Here is a 20,465-nt window from a genome sequence, read left to right as displayed (position 1 = left end):
AAATCATGTGACATTTATAGTTAGTGCAGTGAGTTCTATTGATATCGAATTACTATTACTTACCGCTTCCTAATCTGGCTTATAATGCCCGCTTGCTACTAATGCCGCTCATGTTCTACTTGAAAATGCCAAAACTAGAGTACAAAAGCCTTAAAGATAGTATCAGACGTTTTTGTAGAAAGAGGAAGTAGTTCTTGAGTAATCATTGCGAGGTGAGGCAGTGAAGATTTGAGTAAAGAATTAAAACAGAGCGAAATTCATTATTGTAGGCCTCGTTGACGCGACCCGTCTTCGCTCAGTGACGCGAACTCTGATTTCATCGATGACGCGACTTCATGGTCACGTGAAGATGACTACTCGGATCTCTTAGTGGATGTTGCAAACGCACCAGGGCTCTCCATTGCTACCACTTGATTTCAGATGTTGTCAAGCTTGAAATTATTTTAAACCGATTTCATAATTTGATCTATGCTGAGATTAACCTAAGTGGTGTCAATTGAGACATATATTTGGGTCCATATATGTTCGAAACGTGTACCTGCATTTCCCCTTGAGTCTTGAGCGTACAGGACCCGTAGCCCTTCCAAATTGGGAGTCTGAAGGTCTTTGAACCTGTTTTTCGCGTAGAATTAGACCTGGACCTATCCGGACAGCAAAGCCCAGAGCTGCACAAGATGTTTTAACAGCGGTGCTGTAACATCCTCTATATGTTTCCTTTAGCAAAGATGATGCTCATGAAGATAATACTAGAGATTTCGCGCACAACTATGAAAGCGATCCTTCTTCAAGAAGACATCAATTGCGTTCAAAACAGCTGCGGGACGACTCCCACAACTTCGGGTATGGGACCAAGTTCATTAATGTGACTAGCCCCAAGAGACGCACTGACCTGTTCAAATAGTCTCTTGGCCTAATATCTGATCAACAAAGATCACTAATTTGTAAGTCACTCCCGAAAATGACCAAGCCACATACAGTTGGTGGTATTACAGCATTGCAACACCAGCCTGGGGGAACTAGTGAAGCTCGCGATGAGTGTAAAAAGATTGATTATATTGCTCAGTATCTTGGTGTAATAAGAGATGTGGTCTGGTAGGCAATCTTTGCATGACGATTTCTCAATGGTTCATCGCTGTCGAACAGCCGCCGCATCTCGCTTGTCTTGCACCCTTTGCAAAGCGCCAGGAACATCTATTCTAAGTTGGGTTATAGAGGTAGGGTACCAAAATAATTTTGAAAATACTCGCCGGATATGGGACAAACAGTACTTTTCTCCTCTCACGAAACTGTAAATACTTGAAAGTGATTCTTCGGAAACAGGAAGAACGGAGCAAGGAAGATTTGATTGGAATGCTGGATAAGTCTTAGTTCATGAAGATTGGGAGGATTAACTTAAATGGGAACTGTTTTTGAAATGTACTTGCAAGTATTAAATAAATTGCAGCATGTAATGACTAGCTGTCTCTACTTTTTCTTGCAGGTATTTGCCAAATGCACCAACTTACACTCCAATTGTTATAGCGTGCTGTTTGTATGGGTTCTCTGGTACGCTGACCACACGAATAATAGAAGACCGCAAATGCTGTCGAAGAATAGTGTAAAGCCCTATAAGCTGTTACAAGTGTCGAGGTTGGAAATCTATCGCAAAATATCAGACTGACATGCTACGAAGCAAGAATACTTGCAGATACAAGATTCAGCCTGAGGAATCGGGCTACCGATCAAGCACGGGCGCGTCGCTCACGCGTTGAACAAACTCATCGACCCGCATTATCTCCGCATTGGCATTGTTGCAATAACAGTCGTCGGGTCTCTGTGTGACTTCGTTTATGCATGTGACCAGGCCTAAAATTTGGCGTCTACGAAGTTTTCAGTCTCTCTCGCTGAATTGCTCCCGCACAGGCTCGCCGTCCGCGTGTTCGTCCACACTACGTCTAACCTCGGAAACCGCTATGTTCAAAAAAGCCGTCAAAGACCATCCTGGAGGGACATCTAGACCTCTTCAGTCGAGCTTCTTACGTGCGAACACCATTGTTACTTCTAAGCCCCCCAGCACCTTCTCCCCAAACCTCCGGAGTCAAGCGCAAAATCGAGACAACCAACGGCGTGGAATCTTCGCTCGGATCCCTCCACAGCTCTGTTTACTTCGACGAAAACGACTTTGATGACGACCTCGATCTTGACATTGACGAGCCTCTCCCGTTCATCGCACCGGTCGCTAGTAAGCCAACAAAGTTAGACTCTGTCGCTTATCCTACTATCGACCTTACAAGCTCGAACGACAGCACCACAGTGCCCGCCAAGAACACAAAATTGCAAGCAACCATCACATATCCGGAACTGCCTCCTGCCTCGCAGGAACGTGCTGCGCCGTCAAGCAGCGTCCAAATCCCATGGTCCTCTTCTCCTCCGTCCCATTTCCAGCCGCCCCCCCCGACCGCGAACCCTGCCTTGGCTGAAGGAAGGCACGGAGGAACCTGAACATGAGAAGAAAGACCTTCCCAGATTTGTAACTCCAAAGCGCACAAAACCTTCTGAACCTTGGAACAAGACTGCGAGTGCGATCAAGGAGGAACAGAAGGAACTAAGGCGTGAATACAGGAAGACTCAGAAAGGTGATGAAGTCTCACAACCTCAGAAGGACGAAAAAGTGGCAGGCATCTTCCTGAGTGACGAACAGAAAGCTGTTCTCGATGCGGTCGTCGAACGTGGGAAGAGCATTTTCTTCACCGGATCTGCGGGCACCGGCAAGTCTGTTCTCATGCGAGAGATCATCAAACACTTGCGCCGAAAATACAAGCGCGAGCCAGACCGAGTAGCCGTGACAGCATCTACGGGTCTTGCAGCTTGTAACATCGGGGGTGTGACTCTTCACAGCTTCGCTGGTATTGGACTAGGGAAAGAGCCCGTGCCTGAATTGGTGAAGAAGGTGTGCTATTACCACACGACAAGGGTGGTGCAATACTAATAATCAATAGATCAAAAAGAACCAGAAAGCACGAAACCGTTGGCTGCGTACTAAGGTTCTCGTCGTTGATGAAGTATCGATGGTTGATGGCGACCTCTTCGACAAACTTGAGGAAATAGCCCGGCGCATTCGGAACAACGGGCGTCCCTTCGGAGGTATCCAACTAGTCGTGACAGGCGACTTTTTCCAATTACCTCCAGTACCAGATGGAAGTAAACGTGAGGCAAAGTTCGCATTCTCCGCGGCTACCTGGAGTACCTCTATCCAACACACCATCCTTCTGACCCACGTGTTCCGTCAACGTGACCCCGAGTTTGCTGCGATGCTCAATGAAATGCGACTGGGTAACATTAGCCAGTCGACAATCGAGGCGTTCAGAAAGCTCTCTAGGCCGCTCAACTTCCATGACTCGCTTGACGCAACTGAATTGTAAGACACCTTCCTCGACCGCTTTCTTACACATGCTGATTTCTTTCAGGTTCCCCACGCGCTCTGAGGTTGAGAATGCCAATTCCCAGCGGATGCATAGGCTCTCTGGCGAGCTGATGACTTTTAATGCCGTTGATTCTGGTACTATCCAGGATCCCCAACATCGTGAAAAATTGCTATCGAACTGCATGGCCCCACCAGTCATTCATCTCAAGAAAGGTGCCCAAGTGATGCTTATCAAAAACATGGAAGACTCCCTTGTCAACGGATCCATTGGACGAGTAGTGGCCTTCATGGACGAGTCGACGTTTGACTACTATCGAGACAATGAGGGGGACTTTGCCGGCGATGGAAACCCAGAAGATGACGAAGGACTCTCTCGTGCGAAGAAGAAGCTAAAGCCCATGGCACATAAGGAAGGCGGTGTTACTGTTACACGAAAATGGCCGTTGGTGTGTTTTGTGCAACCGGATGGCACGGAAAGACATCTCCTTTGCCAGCCGGAGGCCTGGAAAATTGAGCTCCCCAATGGGGAGGTGCAAGCCCAGCGCCAACAGGTGCCGTTGATTTTGGCATGGGCTCTTTCAATTCACAAGGCTCAAGGTCAAACTCTTCAAAGAGTCAAAGTTGACTTGGGCCGAGTTTTCGAGAAGGGTCAGGCTTATGTAGCCCTGAGTCGAGCGACTTCTCAGGCCGGATTGCAAGTGACTCGATTCGAGCCTCGAAAGGTCATGGTCCACCCTAGGGTTGTTGATTTCTACAATAACCTGGTATCTATCACCCAGGTTATCAACCCCAAGAAAGATGGTGGTCTCGACGAATCCATGAACCGTATATAGGTGTGTTGAATCTACAATGATCATGCAAAGTTCGATGTATGGTTGTTGTCATGTTACCATTCCATCAGTTCAATATAGTGATATACCCGGAATTTTACCATATGTTTCCCGCGCACTATTTTCGTATGTTACGTCCGTTATGTGACCGTTAAAAACATCTGCAGATGTAGACGGATATATCGACTTGTCCTATTGAATCTGCGGTGAGATCGAGCAAACCATTTAATACGCGTGTTTAAGTGGTTTACTCCGTGGATAACGCGCACATCCCCCACAGCTGCTTATCGATAAAGCACGTGACACTGCCTAGGGAGCTGCCCGAGCTTTCTTTTTCATCTGCACAAGTTGTCCCCTGCTTACCCCCGCCGACACCTTGAATCAATCCCTCCTTCCAATGAGCTTGAAGCCCCGGACTTCGCATGAGATCCAGTGAGCATGGCTTCCGAGTTCATTGGGTGTAATGTGCTAGTGAGCCTTCGAACACCACCCGGTGGGAAGCTCCAAGGCCAGGTTGCCGATGTAATCGGACAAAACCTACTACTTCACAATGGTATGTCCGAAATATGCTCTATATGTGCACTGACAACTCATTGCCCTTGTGTCTTACAGTAACTCTCCTGTGGAATGGCCAGCGCCTCCCCCACTATTCCTTGGACGCTTCCATTATAATGGACCTCTCCTTGGAATCTACCAACTCTGCTCGCCTGCAGCATCCTCAACCCCAGAAGGTACCAGCGACGCGTCCCCAGCAGCATTTCATCGACCCGGCGATTCTGAGCTTTTCCAAAACCCCTTCCGAAATCGATCAGGCACCTGCCCCACGGCCACTTGTTCAGCATGCCCCACCACTCGCTGCCTCCTTGACTGAACCATTCAGTGATCTTGAACTGAATGTTGAAAGTACAAGGGCTGGCGTACATGGAGCCTCACAGGAGATGGAGCTTCAGGGCTCACAGAATGTGACCCCCACCAAGCAGACTTCGCGACGTAATCGACGAGGCAACGATGATGGATTCGCGACCAAGCATGGTTCTACCGCAAGCACCAACCCAAAAAGTAAAGGCTGGCGTCAGACCGCATTCGTGGAGCCTGCCGTCCCGGCAACCAAGATCTCGCCCGAGCAGATGATGCAGTCCGGCGCAAAGCTTCGCAAGAGAAAGACCCGCCGTGCTTATGTTGAAGACCCAAGCGGCTGGGCCACGGAAGATGCAACGGATATTCAGGAACTAGGTGAATTTGATTTCGAAAGCAATTTGTCCAAGTTCGACAAGCGGCGCGTTTTTGAAGAGATCCGAAACGATGACACTACAGCAGACGAGGCTCGCCTTGTCAGTTTCAATCGAAAGGTCAAGCCAGGGACTAACGGCGGAAAGAACCTTCACTGGACTGAGAATGTGCTCGATAGCCCGCAGAACAGTGATACCGGAGATGATGAAGTTATCAGTGATACCAGGCTCAGTAGTGAGAACATCTCCGGACGCGAGCGGTCGAGAGCATCCCGCCTTCAGACCTCTCGCAAGAGCAGCACTATTCTGGGACAGGCCAATAGACCACAGATCAATGTGATTGGCCGTACTCAGCTGAATACCTCTCGTACCACAAGCCCTCATCCTGGCAGATCATCTGTTTCGCCCATGATCGGCCCTAACGTGTCGAGTGCATCTCTGCGACTGTCAACTACCAACCGCAGCTGCCCGACTGTTAGCCCACTTCAGACACTTGAGGTCGAGCAGATCGCCGTGGCCGAGTTTGGCTTGAGTGAAGACATCATCACTGAGAATGCAGGCCGAGGCATCGCGGAGGCAGCCGTTGGTCTCCTTTCGGATGATGCAGCTGCGCCTACTATCCTGATAATCACTGGCAATCATCGCACCGGAGCTCGGGCTATTTCGGCTGCGCGCCACCTCCGCAACCGCGGCCACCGTGTCACCGTCTGCTTGCTCGGGCTGGAGCACGAAGCCGAGCTGCTGGAGAACTGTCGCAAGCAGCTGGAGATCTTCCGAAAGATCGGAGGACGTGTCCTTAGGTGGGAGGACCTTTCAACTCGCCTGTCTACTTCTGAGCTGGCTCCTGATCTCGTGATCGATTCCTTGTTTGGCATGCACGTTGCCTTTGACGACCTTCGTACCGACGACCAGGCGGTGGCATTTGAAATGATCTCATGGGTGAACAGAAGCAATGTTCATGTCCTCTCAGTCGATGTTCCGTCCGGAATGTCTGCTTCCAGTGGTATGTCTGCCCTACATGTCGTATTTCTTCTCTTCAGTTAACTAACATTGGAGTTTAGGCGAGGCATCCATTGTTGACGGGGGTCGACTATGCATCAACACTTCATCTGTGGTGTGTCTCGGAGCCCCAAAAACCGGCATACTGAGCGCCCTTCTCGCTGGCGAAGGGCATTCCTGGAAAGTCACGGTCGCCGACATTGGCATTCCCCAGATCGTATGGCGGAAGTATGGAACTAGAAGACGCCATGGAATTGATTTCGGAAACCGATGGGTGGTGTCCTTACGTCTCCAGACTCTGGCTGCTTAAATGGAACCCATTGGTTCCATCCATGTTATGAACTAATAAACGGCGTTTATTTCGGGATGAAGGGATATCGGGATGGGCTCGATGCCCATCCCGGCGGTTTACCCAGGCGTTCTCGAGAGGGAAAACTATGTACATGTATCACTAGCGACTTCACATTCAATTCTAAATTTCTCATCATGATAATTTGATATCCTACTTCTCAACTGACTACATGAACCTGGTAAGGAGCCTTGTGGTATCCTTGATGCTATGTAAGAATTGTCAGCCTCAAGATATCCGTGAATACGTTACTGCCTGTAGTCTCAGGTGTCAATCCATCACACTAATCCTAAAGGGGCTAGAATACCCTGCGTCATTCTCGCGGACTTTTGGAGTCGAAAACGAGCGCCGACACAAGCTTGAGCTTCAAGCACCATGGGTAAAGGTATGTACCGGAGACATCCTCATAGAAAACAAAGACTAACATTCTTGGAAATAGGAACGGACAAGCTCTACGTACGCGATCCATCTCATTTTACTACCTCCCCACTCGTCGCATGTTCGATTTTCACTAAAACTTGCCTTTGTACAGATCACTCATTCTGAGTGGGCATCGGAAGATGCGTTCTCAGCCAGCGCGGGCGCTGGTGTTTCCAGGGCCAAAACGGAGGCCCCCATGCGGCATTTAAGCGCTTGCCATTCAATTTCTGCTCTCTCTCCCTCCAGCCATTTGCGCACCCGGTCTGCACACCTACAGGAACGATTTTCGACCTCACAAACATTCTCCCATGGATCAAGAAACATGGAACGAACCCGGTGGATGGATCACCGTTGAAGAATTCCGATTTGATCAAGCTAACGATCGCGAAGAACGAGGATGGTGATTATGTTGACCCAGTCACTTACAAGCCCTTGACGGATAATACGCATATTGTCGCTCTGCGCAACACGGGAAATGTGTTTTCTTGGGATACAGTGGATCGACTAAACATCAAAGGGAAGCTGTGGCGCGATCTGGTCACTGACGAAGAATTCAGCCGCAAGGACATCATTACCCTGCAGGACCCGCAGAACATCGAGTCTCGCAACCTGAGTTCGTTCAATTACTTAAAGGAAGGTGAAACTCAATCTGTGGACGACAACAAACCCTCGGGGAGTGTCAATGCAAACGCGCTGGGGAGTTCAGCTAAGATCTTGAAGGCGAAGGAGGCAGTGGCCAAAGCACGCGCCGAGCGCGCACAGCAGCAGGCTGGCTCTGCTGGCTCTACAGCTATTTCTAAGGCCGGCACGGCTGGTTCGGCTCTGTCAAAGCCGGGCCAGTCCCAGCCGGGGAAGCCTACACCCTATAACGCAGCACGATTCACGACGGGCAAGGCCGCTGCCTCCTTCACCAGCACTGGCTTGACACCTCACACGTCAGCCGAGTTGGCACTACTGTCTGAGGAAGAGTATATGCTGAAACGGGGTCGGATCAAGGCCAAGGGTTATGCTCGGATTGATACTACCGCTGGACACTTGAACGTGGAGCTCTATCCTGAGCAGGCCCCCAAAGCCGTGTGGAATTTCATCCAGCTTGCCAAGAAGGGCTACTACAAGGACGTCACCTTCCATCGCAATATCAAGGGTTTTATGATCCAGGGCGGCGACCCTACTGGTACTGGACGGGGTGGCGAGAGTATTTGGGGCAAGTACTTTGCCGACGAGTTCGAGGGGCCATTGAAGCATGATGGGCGCGGCACCCTGAGTATGGCCAACAAAGGAAAGAACACGAATAGTAGTCAATTGTGAGTTCAAAGCTGTCCAGATCGAAATGCCGTCTTGCTAAACAATTACACAGCTTCTTCGCCTACCGAGCTCTCCCGCACCTCGATCGCAAGCACACCGTCTTCGGGCGACTCATTGACGACCCGACGCCGTCATCTGCCACCCTCAACCGACTGGAAGCCAACCCTGTGGAACCAACCACGAATCGGCCGACGCCGGAGATCCGTATTAAGGAAGTCACAATCTTTGTCGACCCTTTCGAAGATTTCTTAAAGAAGAAACGCGCCGAAGACACTCACGACCCCACCTCAACGGTCGACGAAAGTGAGGCTTCCCGTCGCGAGGATGCCGACCAGATCACTTGGACTGGGAAACGTGTACGTGGGCCCGGTGCGAACGAGGACAGCGGATCCACCGGTGTTGGAAAATACCTGAAAGCTGCTTTGGCCGATCGTGACGAAGATGAAATCGTGGAGTTTGTGGACGAGCCGGAGCCGGAGCCTGAGCCTGCTCGCAAGAAGGTCAAGGGCGTGGGGGGATTCGGAGACTTTAGCTCATGGTAGCCTCATTATAGCCTCATATCCATAATTTTCCGCATTGGGGTTAGATTGGAAACCGGGAGTCTTGTGAAGGGGGCTTTTTTTTACGCGCGTGAACTTCGCAATTGGGGGAAGTCGCTGAGGCCATCCCCCAAATAGGCGTAAAATGATGACGGTCTGTTTTCTCTCTAGATGCTTGGAAGACCATAGTAAGCGTGAGCCCCCTGAACGGGTGAAGTTGGCCTGATCGAGATCAAGATCGCAGACTAGCAGCGACTTAACCAGTGCCAATAGTCGCCTCCGTTCTTGGCTCCTCCGCTTGAGTCTTGTACGCAACGGGGCGAGTTAACCCGTTTCCCTCTTCCGGCATCACCCCAACTTCCTCTCTGTTACATCTCAACAGCTCGTCTACTTTCAAGGTACTCACTACACACTTTGATCACGGTAAGCATGTCTTGCACATTTCGCCATGCATTGTTCTCCCGGGGCTTCCGCTCGCGGGTGGGGTTGGCCCTGAAGCATGAGACGCTTCTATGAGATGTTGGAGGGCCGATGGTCGGGCGAGTGTGCATGTGTATTCCTCTGGATAGCTTCATCTCATCCTAGGATAGCTTCAACTCATCTCAATGGCCGGTTTCATTTTGAGCGCTTCTCTGAAGCTATAAGGCGCTTCCCCTCTTTGCCCTCCCCTCCAACTACCCTCCCCCCCATTGACTACGGGACTTGGGTGGCTTCTTTTACGTTGCGCTTCACCATCAGCTTCGCATGATTCTTCTCTCAAATCCAGATCGACGTTAATCCTTTTGATCGTACAGCTTCTTGCTTTCATTGCCCCCAACGCTACGTCAGTCCGTCGGATCGCCGCCTTCACCCCGCCAATCTCTTCCCCGACTCGCCCCCCATCCGTGGTCAGGATTCAATCAAGCTGGCAGGAAAACAGCGCCGTAGTTTCTCTTCTCAGGGTGGGTTGCTGAACAGAATGTTCAGTGGCTCCTCGAGCCCACCCAAAGACAGAATCGACTCTACACCCCCCGTTGCCGGAATCGACTCGAGTTCCTTGAGCCTTCAACCCGAGAACGCCAGTCCTCGCGACAAGAGATTTTCCCCGCCCGGTGCCGGATTCTTTCGTCGTCAGAGCGAAGACCAGGGCCCCACCGGTGACAAGAAACGCAGGAGAGTAGCACCGTCACCAAAGCCGCGAGCTTCTTTAGTAACGCCAAGAACTCTCTCATTTCGAACGGTGGTCGCGAATCTTCTTCGTTCAGCACCAGTCCCTCGATCTTGGAGAGCCCGCTGGAGAAGCTAGGAAGGATGGATCCTGCTCTGAGCGTCCCGCAAGGGTCGTTTAACAACTCGGCCGGAGAATCCGCGCCTACTGCGCGCTCATCTTTCCGCGTCGGCGTCACAGAAGACAAGAACCGAAAATGCCGCCGCACCATGGAAGACACACATGCCTACTTGTACAACTTTTTAGGTACTCCGGCCCCGAACGCGGCCCCCAACACATCCAGCAACGAGACTACCCCCGGTGCTGCGAGTGCGTCACAGACCTCCGATGATTCGTCAAACGTGGTAGAAACAGACAACGGATACTTTGCCATCTTCGATGGACATGCCGGCACGTTCGCCGCCGAATGGTGCGGGAAGAAATTGCATTTGATTCTGGAAGAGATCATGCGGAGAAGTCCGAACACGCCCGTGCCCGAGCTTCTCGATCAGACATTTACCAGTGTCGACCAGCAGCTGGAGAAGTTGCCCCTCAAGAACAGCGGGTGTACGGCTGTGACTGCGGTGCTCCGTTGGGAAGACCGCATTCCCTGTTCAAGTTCAGCCACTGGATCCGCTGCTTTGGCCCCTGCAGCTGCCGCTGCGAACAAGGGAGACTCTAATTCCGAGGCCAATGAGACCCCAACTCAGGAATCTCAGTCCAGCGGATCTCTCCCCAAATTGCAGGAAAAGGCTGCCCGCCAACGCGTCCTTTACACTGCTAATGTGGGTGATGCTCGCATCGTCCTGTGCCGTAATGGGAAAGCCCTGCGTCTATCGTATGACCACAAGGGCAGTGACGAAAATGAGGGAAAGAGGATATCCAATGCTGGTGGTTTGATTCTCAACAACCGTGTGAACGGAGTGCTTGCTGTTACCCGGGCTCTCGGTGATGCCTATCTCAAGGACCTGGTGACCGGGCATCCTTATACCACAGAGACGGTCATCCAGCCTGATGCCGATGAGTTTATCATTTTGGCTTGCGACGGGGTACGTATTCATTCTTAATCTTCTTGGGTTTGTATATGCTAATGCTTTCTCATAGTTATGGGATGTCTGCAGTGACCAAGAAGCCGTTGATCTTATACGCAATGTGCAAGACGCTCAGCAGGCATCCAAGATCCTTGTTGACCATGCTCTTGCCCGCTTTAGTACTGATAATCTGTCCTGTATGGTCATCCGTCTGGACACAAATCGGGTCAGGGATGTTGTCAACAATAAGGCTGAGCCGATTGGTGTGGACGGTGATGTGACTGGCGTCTCCCACGGCGTCAGTGAAGCCGACAAGATTCTTGAGGGCGCCAGGAAAACCATGGCCAACGCTGGGATAGCAGACGACCCTGAAGCAGCCGAGCAAGCCAACGAAGCAATCCTTCAGAAGATGGCGGACGGTGAAGAATCGGGCCCGGAGATGAATGTCGACGACCAGAGTCATTTGCCTTCAGTCGATATCCTCGGCCCTTCAGAAACTCGGACGACTCCCCAATCTTCCTAAGCTCTCTTATGATATTTTTTGGCTCTATCGGATTTCACAGGAGCAGTAAGCAGATAGGACGTGCACATACTTTATTTTTTTCGTCTCCTTTTGCCACGCCGATGTTTTTCGGGCATATTGCCGACGTCGGAATTGGAAGTTTCTTCTGTCGTCCTGCTCCTGCCGACGTACATTTCACATCGGCGTCAGTTATGACCTTTCAACCTTCTTTTTTGCTTGACCCTCACTCGTGGTGCCATCAACAAGGAATTGGACCTGGCTGTCGCAGTGTCCTTGCTATCGGCATCCATCCTATCTATTTGGAACTTTTGCCCGCTCTGGGCTCATGAGATTAAGACCTCTTTATCCTTCCATTCTTACTTTGTTCTTGAATATCACTTCCCCGTATCTTGTGGCCGCGAAAGTGTATGTATCCGTGGATGTTTCGATTCACAATGTAGACCGAGATGTGCAGTAACCGTTTTACAGCATCTTGTGCTGAAGCTATAAGCGTTGCACTGGTAGATTGACATCCTGGGAATTTTTTTTTTTCACTATAGTGAATGGAATTGTCTAAAAATACAATTTTTGCAGGTGGTTCCAGTAGCTGGGCAGAACATATCAAAAAGAATACACAATCACCCATCGCCGGAGTCCAGAACCCGATGGAAGGAGGTAAGAGATATCAACAATTGCACAATCGCTCAATGCGGTCGAAGAAAGAGACAAGACTGGAAGGATGCAGAAGCAACATCATGAAGACGATAGCCGCTTACTCCTTCTTCAGCTCGTTGAACTCGTGCTCCGTAACAACTTCATCGGTGCCGTCGAGCTGTCTCTCGCGACCAATGATAGTGGTGCGCTTGAGCTCTAGCTCACCATGCTCGACGTGGCTAGGCCAAGTCGCGGCGTAATTCGCGTCATGCACATCCCGCCAAAGAAGCTTGACCTTCTCGATTGTCTCGGGGTACGCACCATCTTCCTCGGCGATTTTGACCTCCACTCCACTTCCTTCGCTTAGCTGCTGCTCAAGCGCCTCAACCCGAACGGTGTTCTTCACAGCCTGCTCGGTCTCACGCTGACGAGCCTCACGACGGCGTTGACGGGCCTTCTTGGTCAAGAATCCACGCTTTCCATCCTCAGCCAAAAGCCCGTCCGCAATTTCTTCTTGTTGGATGGCCAGGACAGCGGCAATGTCTGCCACCGACGTAGCCTTCTGGTCCATAAGAACTCGGGCACGCTCCTTCTTCTCCATCGGCTTGCCGATCCGCTTCTTGTTCAACTTGTCGAACTCCTCTGCTTCCAACGGGTTCTTTGGCCGTTTCAATTCCAGGAACTCTTTTGTCACTGTAATCATCTCGGCCGGGGAGAAAATTGGCGCTGCATTGAGAATTCTCGAAGGAGTTGGTAGGCTCGCAGGCCGAGTCGCGCATCGCCGAAGTGGACGGAGTAGTAAGGAACCCACATATCGCGGCGGATGTCGGCAGGGACGGTCTTCTTGCCGTGATAAACCATTTGACGGAGGAGGTTATTCTTCTGTGTTGGTTGTTAGGATTTTGGTCATATTGCAGAAGATCCAATTCAAGCATATAGAGGGTTTGACTGGAAGCGGGATAGAGCCCCTCTAGTGGGAGAGAACAATGTTGACTTACCTCAAGATACCGAGTCAGGGAGTAAACCACCTGCTTAGTGCGGACATTGTGATAGACGAAGATGTGCTTGCCGTGGGCGATAGAATTCAGCGCCTTCTGGAGCCGGACGGCCTCCCGCTTCATGTGCTCCTTGAATGCATTGGAGTTCGGCTCTCGGGGCTTTCCCTGAATCGGTAGACTCGGGTCGACCGGCGGCTTGCGTACAAACTTCGTCAAGGACGCGATTTTCGTTGAGTCCAGGATCTTCTGGATCGGCTTGGACGCCGTGCTGGAGGCCATTGCGGCCAGTTGCTGTGTGCGAGATCGCCGAAAAAGGATAATTGCTGAGCGGGTTCGGCGAAATCTATCGCATTGACTCCAAGCGTTGGGATTTGTCGGTGATTGACGGGAACCGTAGGGAGTGAGGATCGGAGGTGGATTTTTTGGACGGGGCAGCCGTGGTCTTGGCGCCGCCTGCTCTCCGCATCGTCTTATCAATGCCTACCTCTGCCATTGACGCGCTGATCCTTTGGTTGCGGTTTCTTTGCAAATAATGAATACGAAGGCCAGGTAATTGCGCAGCTGCTACTTATTCGGTTCCGATCTGGCCGCCACTACACGCAGGATGGAAGGCTCAGGCCGCGTGGACGTGGCCACGGAGCACGATGCAGGCTCGCGCAGGGAGCGGCCATGGCTGTATGCGTCGGTAGGTTCAATGTCCTGAGGTCCAGGCATGATACTGACAAGCTCTAGAATCGGAAGCTTCGACATCTCCATGGAATATCCGTTCGTAATCTCATGGTCACTGCACCCCCAACACGAGGCCGAGGCAAGACGATTGATGACGATGATATCCCCAACGCCTTGAAGTCGCCCGCCAAAATTATGGCGCAGAATGAGAGTCGCTCAATTCATCCTTCGAGGTCCTTTACAGATCTCAAATCGCGCGCGACTCAAGAGAATCATGAGGATAAGAGGGCCGACAGGCTGCAGTCGCGACGTCGAAGTACTATGTTTTGGAACGATCCCAACCCCCGAACAAGGCAGATCAGACTGGAGGATATTACGAAAAATCGCATGGCAGATACATTCTTCTCAATCCATTGCGAGGGTATCGATGAACCGATTTACATTAGCGAAGTGGTCGACAAGGCGACCAATCCCAACTTTCGATCCTTTGACCTGAATTCCTTGGGACCCTTGGTCTCTCGGAGGGACTCTTTGACTGTCAAGCTGTGGGTAAAGACTGAGGATTTACCGGAATATGTGCTACTTGTTGAATTGCAATTGAACCTACGGTCGTTGCAGTTCGTGGGAAGGACGATTGAGAGCTTTCATCAACCACTTCCGACTAATTGCGTCCTGTTTCACTTTTCAGACGGAGTCTATACAAATCTGACAGATTTTTCGTCGATCGAGCCGCCTCTCAACGGCTCAGGGCAGCGGGTCAATGCTGATGGAATCACACTACCCACCTCATCTTATGATGCATTGATGCGGTTGGCCAATCTGGATGAATGCATTCAGGATGCTCTGGCAACTCGAGAGAGATTGGAAGCGCAGATTGGTGACATTCTGAAACGTAACGAAGACGCTCTGGAGACAGAATCCAGTGCTGGCCAAGCAGGAGATCGCCTTTCATCTATCAAGCAAGCTGTTCTGGCCGAGCGAAGGCAGATCAGGGCCAGTAATAAGCGAAAGGAAGAGCTTGTTGCGAGTATCAAGGCTCGGAAAGAAGCTATGGAGCAGGGTCGACTCATGCAAGAAAAGGCCCGAAGCCATCTTCCGGACGCTCAAGAAAAGCTGGTTGCTAGTGAAAAACTGCTTCATCAGAATTCAGAAGATACGAAGGGCCAGATAAGTCGCATTGCAGAGGACTTGTCGTCCATCTACCCCATCGAGCCCATCCCCGACAAATCACTTGCCTTCACCATCTGTGGACTCCCTCTTCCCAACTCCAACTTCGAGGGCATTGATCGCGAAGTAGTTGCAGCGGCACTGGGATACACTGCTCATCTAGTATATCTGCTTTCTTTCTATATGTCGGCAGTCATACCCTATCCAATTAACCCAAACCAGTCGACTTCCTTAATTCAGGACCCCGTGTTCCAGGACCTCCCACAGCGCACATTTCCCCTTTACCCAGGTAGTGTTCAATACCGCTTCGAGTACGGTGTCTTTCTTCTAAACAAAGACATTGAATTTCTCCTCAACAAGACGGGTATTCGCGGCTTGGATATTCGCCACACCCTCCCCAATCTGAAATATCTCCTTTACATTCTCACGGCTGGCGTGTCTGCGATTCCAGCACGCAAAGCCGGAGGGATTCGCGGACTTCTCTCTGGGCGCCTGACGCCCAATTTGTCTCGCCGTGGTAGTATGGATAGCGCTGTCTCTGGCGAATTGGTCCAGCCCCGCAAGGCTTGGGATCTGATAGCCAGGATGAATGGACATGCCTTGGATAGCACACCAAAGACGACGAACACGCCACTGTCATCTCGTGTGGCTTAGTGACTGTGTACCGGATAGATCATCATATTTCCTCCTTTGTTCTGCTCTGATTATCGTTCTGGGCTTTTGTGCCAGGCGGATGCATTGATTGTACCGTAAAAGGCGCACAATGCATGGCAAATTGCATGAGCGAATGGGGTTCTTGCCATTTCAGGATACAATAGAATCTGAATAATCTGTCAATGAAATGTTGCCGGAGTTGTGCAGGTCTTCTATATGTTTAGGAAAATTATCATAAGGCCTGACCCGGGGGGGGGGGGGAATGTCCCATGTCAGACGTCCACCCTAATGTTATATATAAAGCGAATCTGGACACACTTGAGGCATTATATTATCACGAGGATCCGCAGATAAGCTTCTCAGCCCACTATCTAGGTAAAAAGATCTTGAGGATATTCCAATTACCTGCATGGATCATAATAAGCGAATCCATAGAGCGAGGACGATGTAACTCTTTTCAGTTTTCGCTACCCCGCAAGACGATTTTGTTATACAATCGAAATTGATGGCTGGCCAAGGTCTCTTTGAAACCTTCCCATCGGCTCCACGCGACCTTTTTCACGATAGACGTTTACAAGCTAGTTTCGATTATTGACACATTTACTCTCGTAAATAATATCTTTCCCCGTCCTCGTTCACCTGGGCGCTCCAGGGCTCTGTTGTCCTTGTCCCGCGTCGCCCAATCGGTCGGCAGTCATACTAAACCCCCCACCGCCTTCCAGCTTATCTTCGCTTTGCATCGGCTTCCCCAGCGTCACGCACTCCACCAACCGAGAGGTGCTTTTTCACCATGGGCGACACCAATAGCACGGGCCAGGATTCCGGCAAGTCATTGTCTCCTGCCCCGCAGCATAGGCGCGGCTATCAGGCATGCGATCCATGTCGCAAGCGAAAGGTCAAATGTGATCTAGGCAGTACGGCGATCCCCCTCCAGCTCTTAACAATGTAGCTGACTGATCAGGTGTTGATAACCCTCGTCCCCCACCATGTGTGCGATGTCGGCGTGAGAGTAAACTGTGCGAATTTTCGGCCACCAGGCGTAAGCGCAAGGCTTCCGATGCCACTGAGGATGCTGAGGCCGCCGAGGTTCTTCGCCGCGACAAGCGGATGATGACCGGGGAGGCACCCACCAAAAAGGAATTACCTGAAGGATCACCCTTTCCTCCCTCAGAGCCCTCCCTTGATACCGAAGCCTTTCGTGCTCGCCAGAGATGGTCCGAGACCACCCCCGCCCAGGCTCCAGTCAGCCAGCGATATACCCCGAGTGCGCCGACTGCTTCCCCGGCCAGGCAATTCTTAGAATCGAGGAATCCTCGTGTGCCGACATATCCAACAGGCGATCGTCCCTTGGTGTCTGGGTACGGTGGACAGCCTATGATGAATCGGACTGCCGTGGAGCTGTTGTCACCTGCCATCACCAATACCCATGATGCTTTACATCTTCTCTCTGAAGCAGCGGGCAGGACCGAAGACTTGAATCGCTTTGCTGCACGACAGTCTGTCTCCTCGTTCAACTCAGGTCCTTCACCTTTGGCGCATGGAAACTCCCCAGCAGGTTCCTTCTCGCGAACCCCTCGATCGGGCATCTCACTTGGTGGAAATACTTATTTCCAAGGTGGTGGCCCCGGCATTGCAGATCCTCAGATTTCTGATAATAATGGCCAACAAGAGGAGTCGGTAAATACGCAAGACCCTGGATATCTTGACGCTATTCGAGCATGGTCTCGATTGCGATTTGTCCGTGCGGGCTGGATGACGGTGGAAGAGGGCATGGAGTATGTGGCATACTACTATGAGAACCTTGCACCAATGAGCCCCGTAGTGACACCAGACTATTCCCACCCGGCTACACATCGAACGTTGCTTACCGACGAGCCGGTACTTGCGGTGACCATTCTCACAATTGCTTCTCGCCATCTGAAACCCCAGGGCGATGGTGCTAGCACAAGAGCATTCTATATTCACGACCGTCTTTGGTCCTACCTGCGCGGTATGATCGAGCGCCTCTTCTGGGGCCAAGAGAAATTCGATGCTGGAGGACCAGGTATCGGACGGCCTCGCGGCCTTGATCTGGGGGCGAATTCAGGAAAGTCATTCGCCAAAGGAAACTTGAGAGCTTTAGGTACCGTGGAAGCGCTATTGATCTTGACGGACTGGCACCCCCGGAATCTTCACTTTCCTCCTGGTGATGACGAAAACACACTTCTAGACAGGGAAGCTCAATCTCAAAGTCGAGCCGAAAAAGATGTCGACACTGAAAGCCAGACCAAGGGACAGAATAGCTCCGCTGAGGGCCGGGTTGCTTTCCAGAAATGGTTGGAGCCGGCCTGGAGATCAGATCGGATGTCATGGATGCTTTTGAGCACGGCACAAGCTCTGGCCTTTGAACTTGGTGTTTTCGATCACAAAAGCGATTCAAAAGGTGCACTTGAGTCACTCCCTGAACAGGCCAGGAAGCGTCGGTTGCGGCGGTTGATTCTTGTTTTCATCACGCACAGCAGTGGTCGACTCGGGATTCCATCGATGCTGCCGCTGCCAGAATGGGCGCAAGACATGCCCCCAGCAACAGCAGGTCTCCAAAGCGATCGGCCGGATCTTGATCAGATGCAAGATTGCTGGATGGAAATCTCACAAATTGTGTATGATGCCAATCACCAGCTGTTTGCCTCAAGCGAGCAAACTTCGGAGTTAATCAAGAGTGGGCGATACCGTGAGCAAATCGATTGGTTTCAGCCTCAACTACGAGCGTTCAGACAACATCTGGATCGCGTTAACCGTGAGTGCGACATTTAGTTTGTTTGATCCGGAAGACTAATGGTCTACAGTCACCCCAGCCATGCGCAGCATTCTTATGATCGAATACGAGTACACAAGTGAGTTGACACTCCATTGGGCCGCAAGCGAGCGTTGTTGGCTAATGTAATATAGGACTATATGTCAACTCGCTTGCTCTTCAAGCAGTTGTCGACCGCTGGACAACCATGTCCAACGAATCTTCCCACGTACAGCCTGGACGGCCGGGTTCGGGACCAACATCAGGCAGCAGCGGGTGGTTCCGGACCCTGATGGAGCTTTATCGCGTTAATGAGCACTACATCCAAGAAGTTGTGGATTCCTCTCGGCGGATTCTGCAAACGGTTTTGGAAGGACTCGTCCCTGGAGGCCGTCTCAGACATGCACCCATCCGAACTTTCTTCCGTATCTTGTCCGGAATGATCTTCATCCTGAAGGTAACTTTCCATATCGCCGGTGGCAAGGAAAAGTTAACTAACATCTCCTGATAGACTTTTACCCTCGGCGCTCGAGAAGACGACGTACGGATCTCTCTGGACCTACAGGACCGGACGGTGGAGGCACTGCGGACTTTTGTTGTTGATGACGTGCACATCAGTAACACCGTTGCTCGATTGTTGGAACTACTCACAAGCAGTATTCGTACGCGGTTCCTACGTTTTGCACCACACGACCGCGGAGGAGATGGCGAAGGCGCGGATCGCTCATCAGCGCCGGTTTCTCGAGCTCAGTCTCCACCGCGCGAGAGCGTGGCAGGTCGTCGAGACGGCTCGCATGCACCCTGGTCCTCGGCTCAAGGCCACGATGCAACTCCAAGCGGAGGTGGATTGGGTTATGTGGAGAGCAACGGGAATCCGTCAGGGCCGATCGGGTCGGCCCATGATCCTTTGGCCAATATTCCTGCGCAGCAGATCAACTCGTCCAACCTGGGTGTATCTTTCATGCCGCCGCCTCCCTCCGTCTACTACAACTACTACGACTCGAATTCGACCATGCCTTCCGACGATATGGGACGGTCTTCACCAAACCACGTCGTCTCTCACAATACTGGAGACAGCAATGGCGCAAATGCCACCCCTGGCGGGTTGCCGGACTGGTTTGCCCTGCCGCTGGACCAATTCTTCAACAGCTCCACTGGAGTGGTTGACCAAGGTCTAAGGTGGAACCGGACCCATGTTAGGCGAGTTTGACATGTTGGAAGTTCTTCTGAATGAGGGCTATGACGGCAACGCCAACGGCGAAGGCGAGTCCGGGGGCGGGACACTCACATCCCAATTCCTGTGAACCCTGCCTGCCTAGCCATTGCCTATAACGCGACACGTATTTTCCTTTTTACTTTCCATTTTCACCCGCTTCAACTATTATACCCCTGCGGGATCTCCTGCTTGGCGTCCTTTTCTGTGAATTGTGCAAGCGTGAGCTGCAATTCGGCGTTAATAATTTGGTTGAAACAAGCTAAAAAGACCTGCTCTTCTGCGCTTTGATCCTCACGTGCGGAATATGGACTATGTTCTGTTTGTTTTGCGTCTCTTCCTTCTATTAGGCTTCTAGACTAACGGTCCGCTCGGTCTCCGTCGGTCTCATGGGCGGGGCCCTAGTTTCATTGCCGGTCAAGGAAATCTCACATGCTTAGTTTTGACTTAGGCTCCAGCCTTGTCGATGAACGCTTGCGGGATGGCTTAGCTTTATTTTGTGTCTCGGATTTCCGAGGTCTGATGACGATGAGACTATGGTGGG

General features: G+C 51.4%; 7 protein-coding genes across 7 annotated transcripts; 6 read left to right on the top strand and 1 right to left on the bottom strand.

Annotated features, from left to right (window-relative positions):
* Positions 1-1,952: 1,952 nt before the first annotated feature.
* N7477_003372 (DEAD/DEAH box helicase) lies at positions 1,953-4,236 on the top strand (the record flags this gene model as incomplete). Its single annotated transcript, XM_056965035.1, has 5 exons — positions 1,953-2,019; positions 2,054-2,411; positions 2,506-2,929; positions 2,979-3,397; positions 3,447-4,236. 5 exons carry the CDS (start codon positions 1,953-1,955, stop codon positions 4,234-4,236), a joined length of 2,058 nt encoding a protein of 685 aa, XP_056824988.1.
* A 435-nt stretch (positions 4,237-4,671) lies between these two features.
* N7477_003371 (mRNA decapping enhancer EDC3) lies at positions 4,672-6,771 on the top strand (the record flags this gene model as incomplete). Its single annotated transcript, XM_056965034.1, has 3 exons — positions 4,672-4,786; positions 4,846-6,465; positions 6,524-6,771. The coding sequence occupies 3 exons, from the start codon at positions 4,672-4,674 to the stop codon at positions 6,769-6,771; spliced, it is 1,983 nt and encodes a 660-aa protein (XP_056824987.1).
* A 414-nt stretch (positions 6,772-7,185) lies between these two features.
* N7477_003370 (PPIL2 family peptidylprolyl isomerase) lies at positions 7,186-9,077 on the top strand (the record flags this gene model as incomplete). The annotated part of the gene is made up of 4 exons (XM_056965033.1): positions 7,186-7,189; positions 7,250-7,266; positions 7,387-8,534; positions 8,588-9,077. The coding sequence occupies 4 exons, from the start codon at positions 7,186-7,188 to the stop codon at positions 9,075-9,077; spliced, it is 1,659 nt and encodes a 552-aa protein (XP_056824986.1).
* Positions 9,078-10,032: 955 nt separating this feature from the next.
* Positions 10,033-11,814, top strand: ptcG (type 2C protein phosphatase PTC1; the record flags this gene model as incomplete). The annotated part of the gene is made up of 3 exons (XM_056965032.1): positions 10,033-10,165; positions 10,219-11,309; positions 11,365-11,814. The coding sequence occupies 3 exons, from the start codon at positions 10,033-10,035 to the stop codon at positions 11,812-11,814; spliced, it is 1,674 nt and encodes a 557-aa protein (XP_056824985.1).
* Positions 11,815-12,565: 751 nt separating this feature from the next.
* Positions 12,566-13,724, bottom strand: N7477_003368 (mitochondrial 54S ribosomal protein mL67; the record flags this gene model as incomplete). The annotated part of the gene is made up of 3 exons (XM_056965031.1): positions 12,566-13,150; positions 13,255-13,329; positions 13,446-13,724. The coding sequence occupies 3 exons, from the start codon at positions 13,722-13,724 to the stop codon at positions 12,566-12,568; spliced, it is 939 nt and encodes a 312-aa protein (XP_056824984.1).
* Positions 13,725-14,049: 325 nt separating this feature from the next.
* On the top strand, positions 14,050-15,935 carry N7477_003367 (putative UV radiation resistance protein (UVRAG); the record flags this gene model as incomplete). Its single annotated transcript, XM_056965030.1, has 2 exons — positions 14,050-14,130; positions 14,178-15,935. 2 exons carry the CDS (start codon positions 14,050-14,052, stop codon positions 15,933-15,935), a joined length of 1,839 nt encoding a protein of 612 aa, XP_056824983.1.
* Positions 15,936-16,725: 790 nt separating this feature from the next.
* N7477_003366 (uncharacterized protein) lies at positions 16,726-20,012 on the top strand (the record flags this gene model as incomplete). Its single annotated transcript, XM_056965029.1, is given in 6 exon segments — positions 16,726-16,849; positions 16,897-18,711; positions 18,761-18,808; positions 18,864-19,165; positions 19,220-19,903; positions 19,914-20,012. 6 exon segments carry the CDS (start codon positions 16,726-16,728, stop codon positions 20,010-20,012), a joined length of 3,072 nt encoding a protein of 1,023 aa, XP_056824982.1.
* Between the last annotated feature and the right edge of the window lie 453 nt (positions 20,013-20,465).

Source organism: Penicillium maclennaniae, assembly GCF_028827695.1.
Source record: "Penicillium maclennaniae strain IBT 15551 chromosome Unknown utg000003l:1.0-5670915.0:1.0-5674809.0, whole genome shotgun sequence".
Classification (NCBI taxonomy): Eukaryota; Fungi; Ascomycota; class Eurotiomycetes; order Eurotiales; family Aspergillaceae; genus Penicillium; species Penicillium maclennaniae.
Note: the sequence above shows the minus strand (reverse complement) of the source record. Positions and strands in the feature narration are given on the sequence as shown.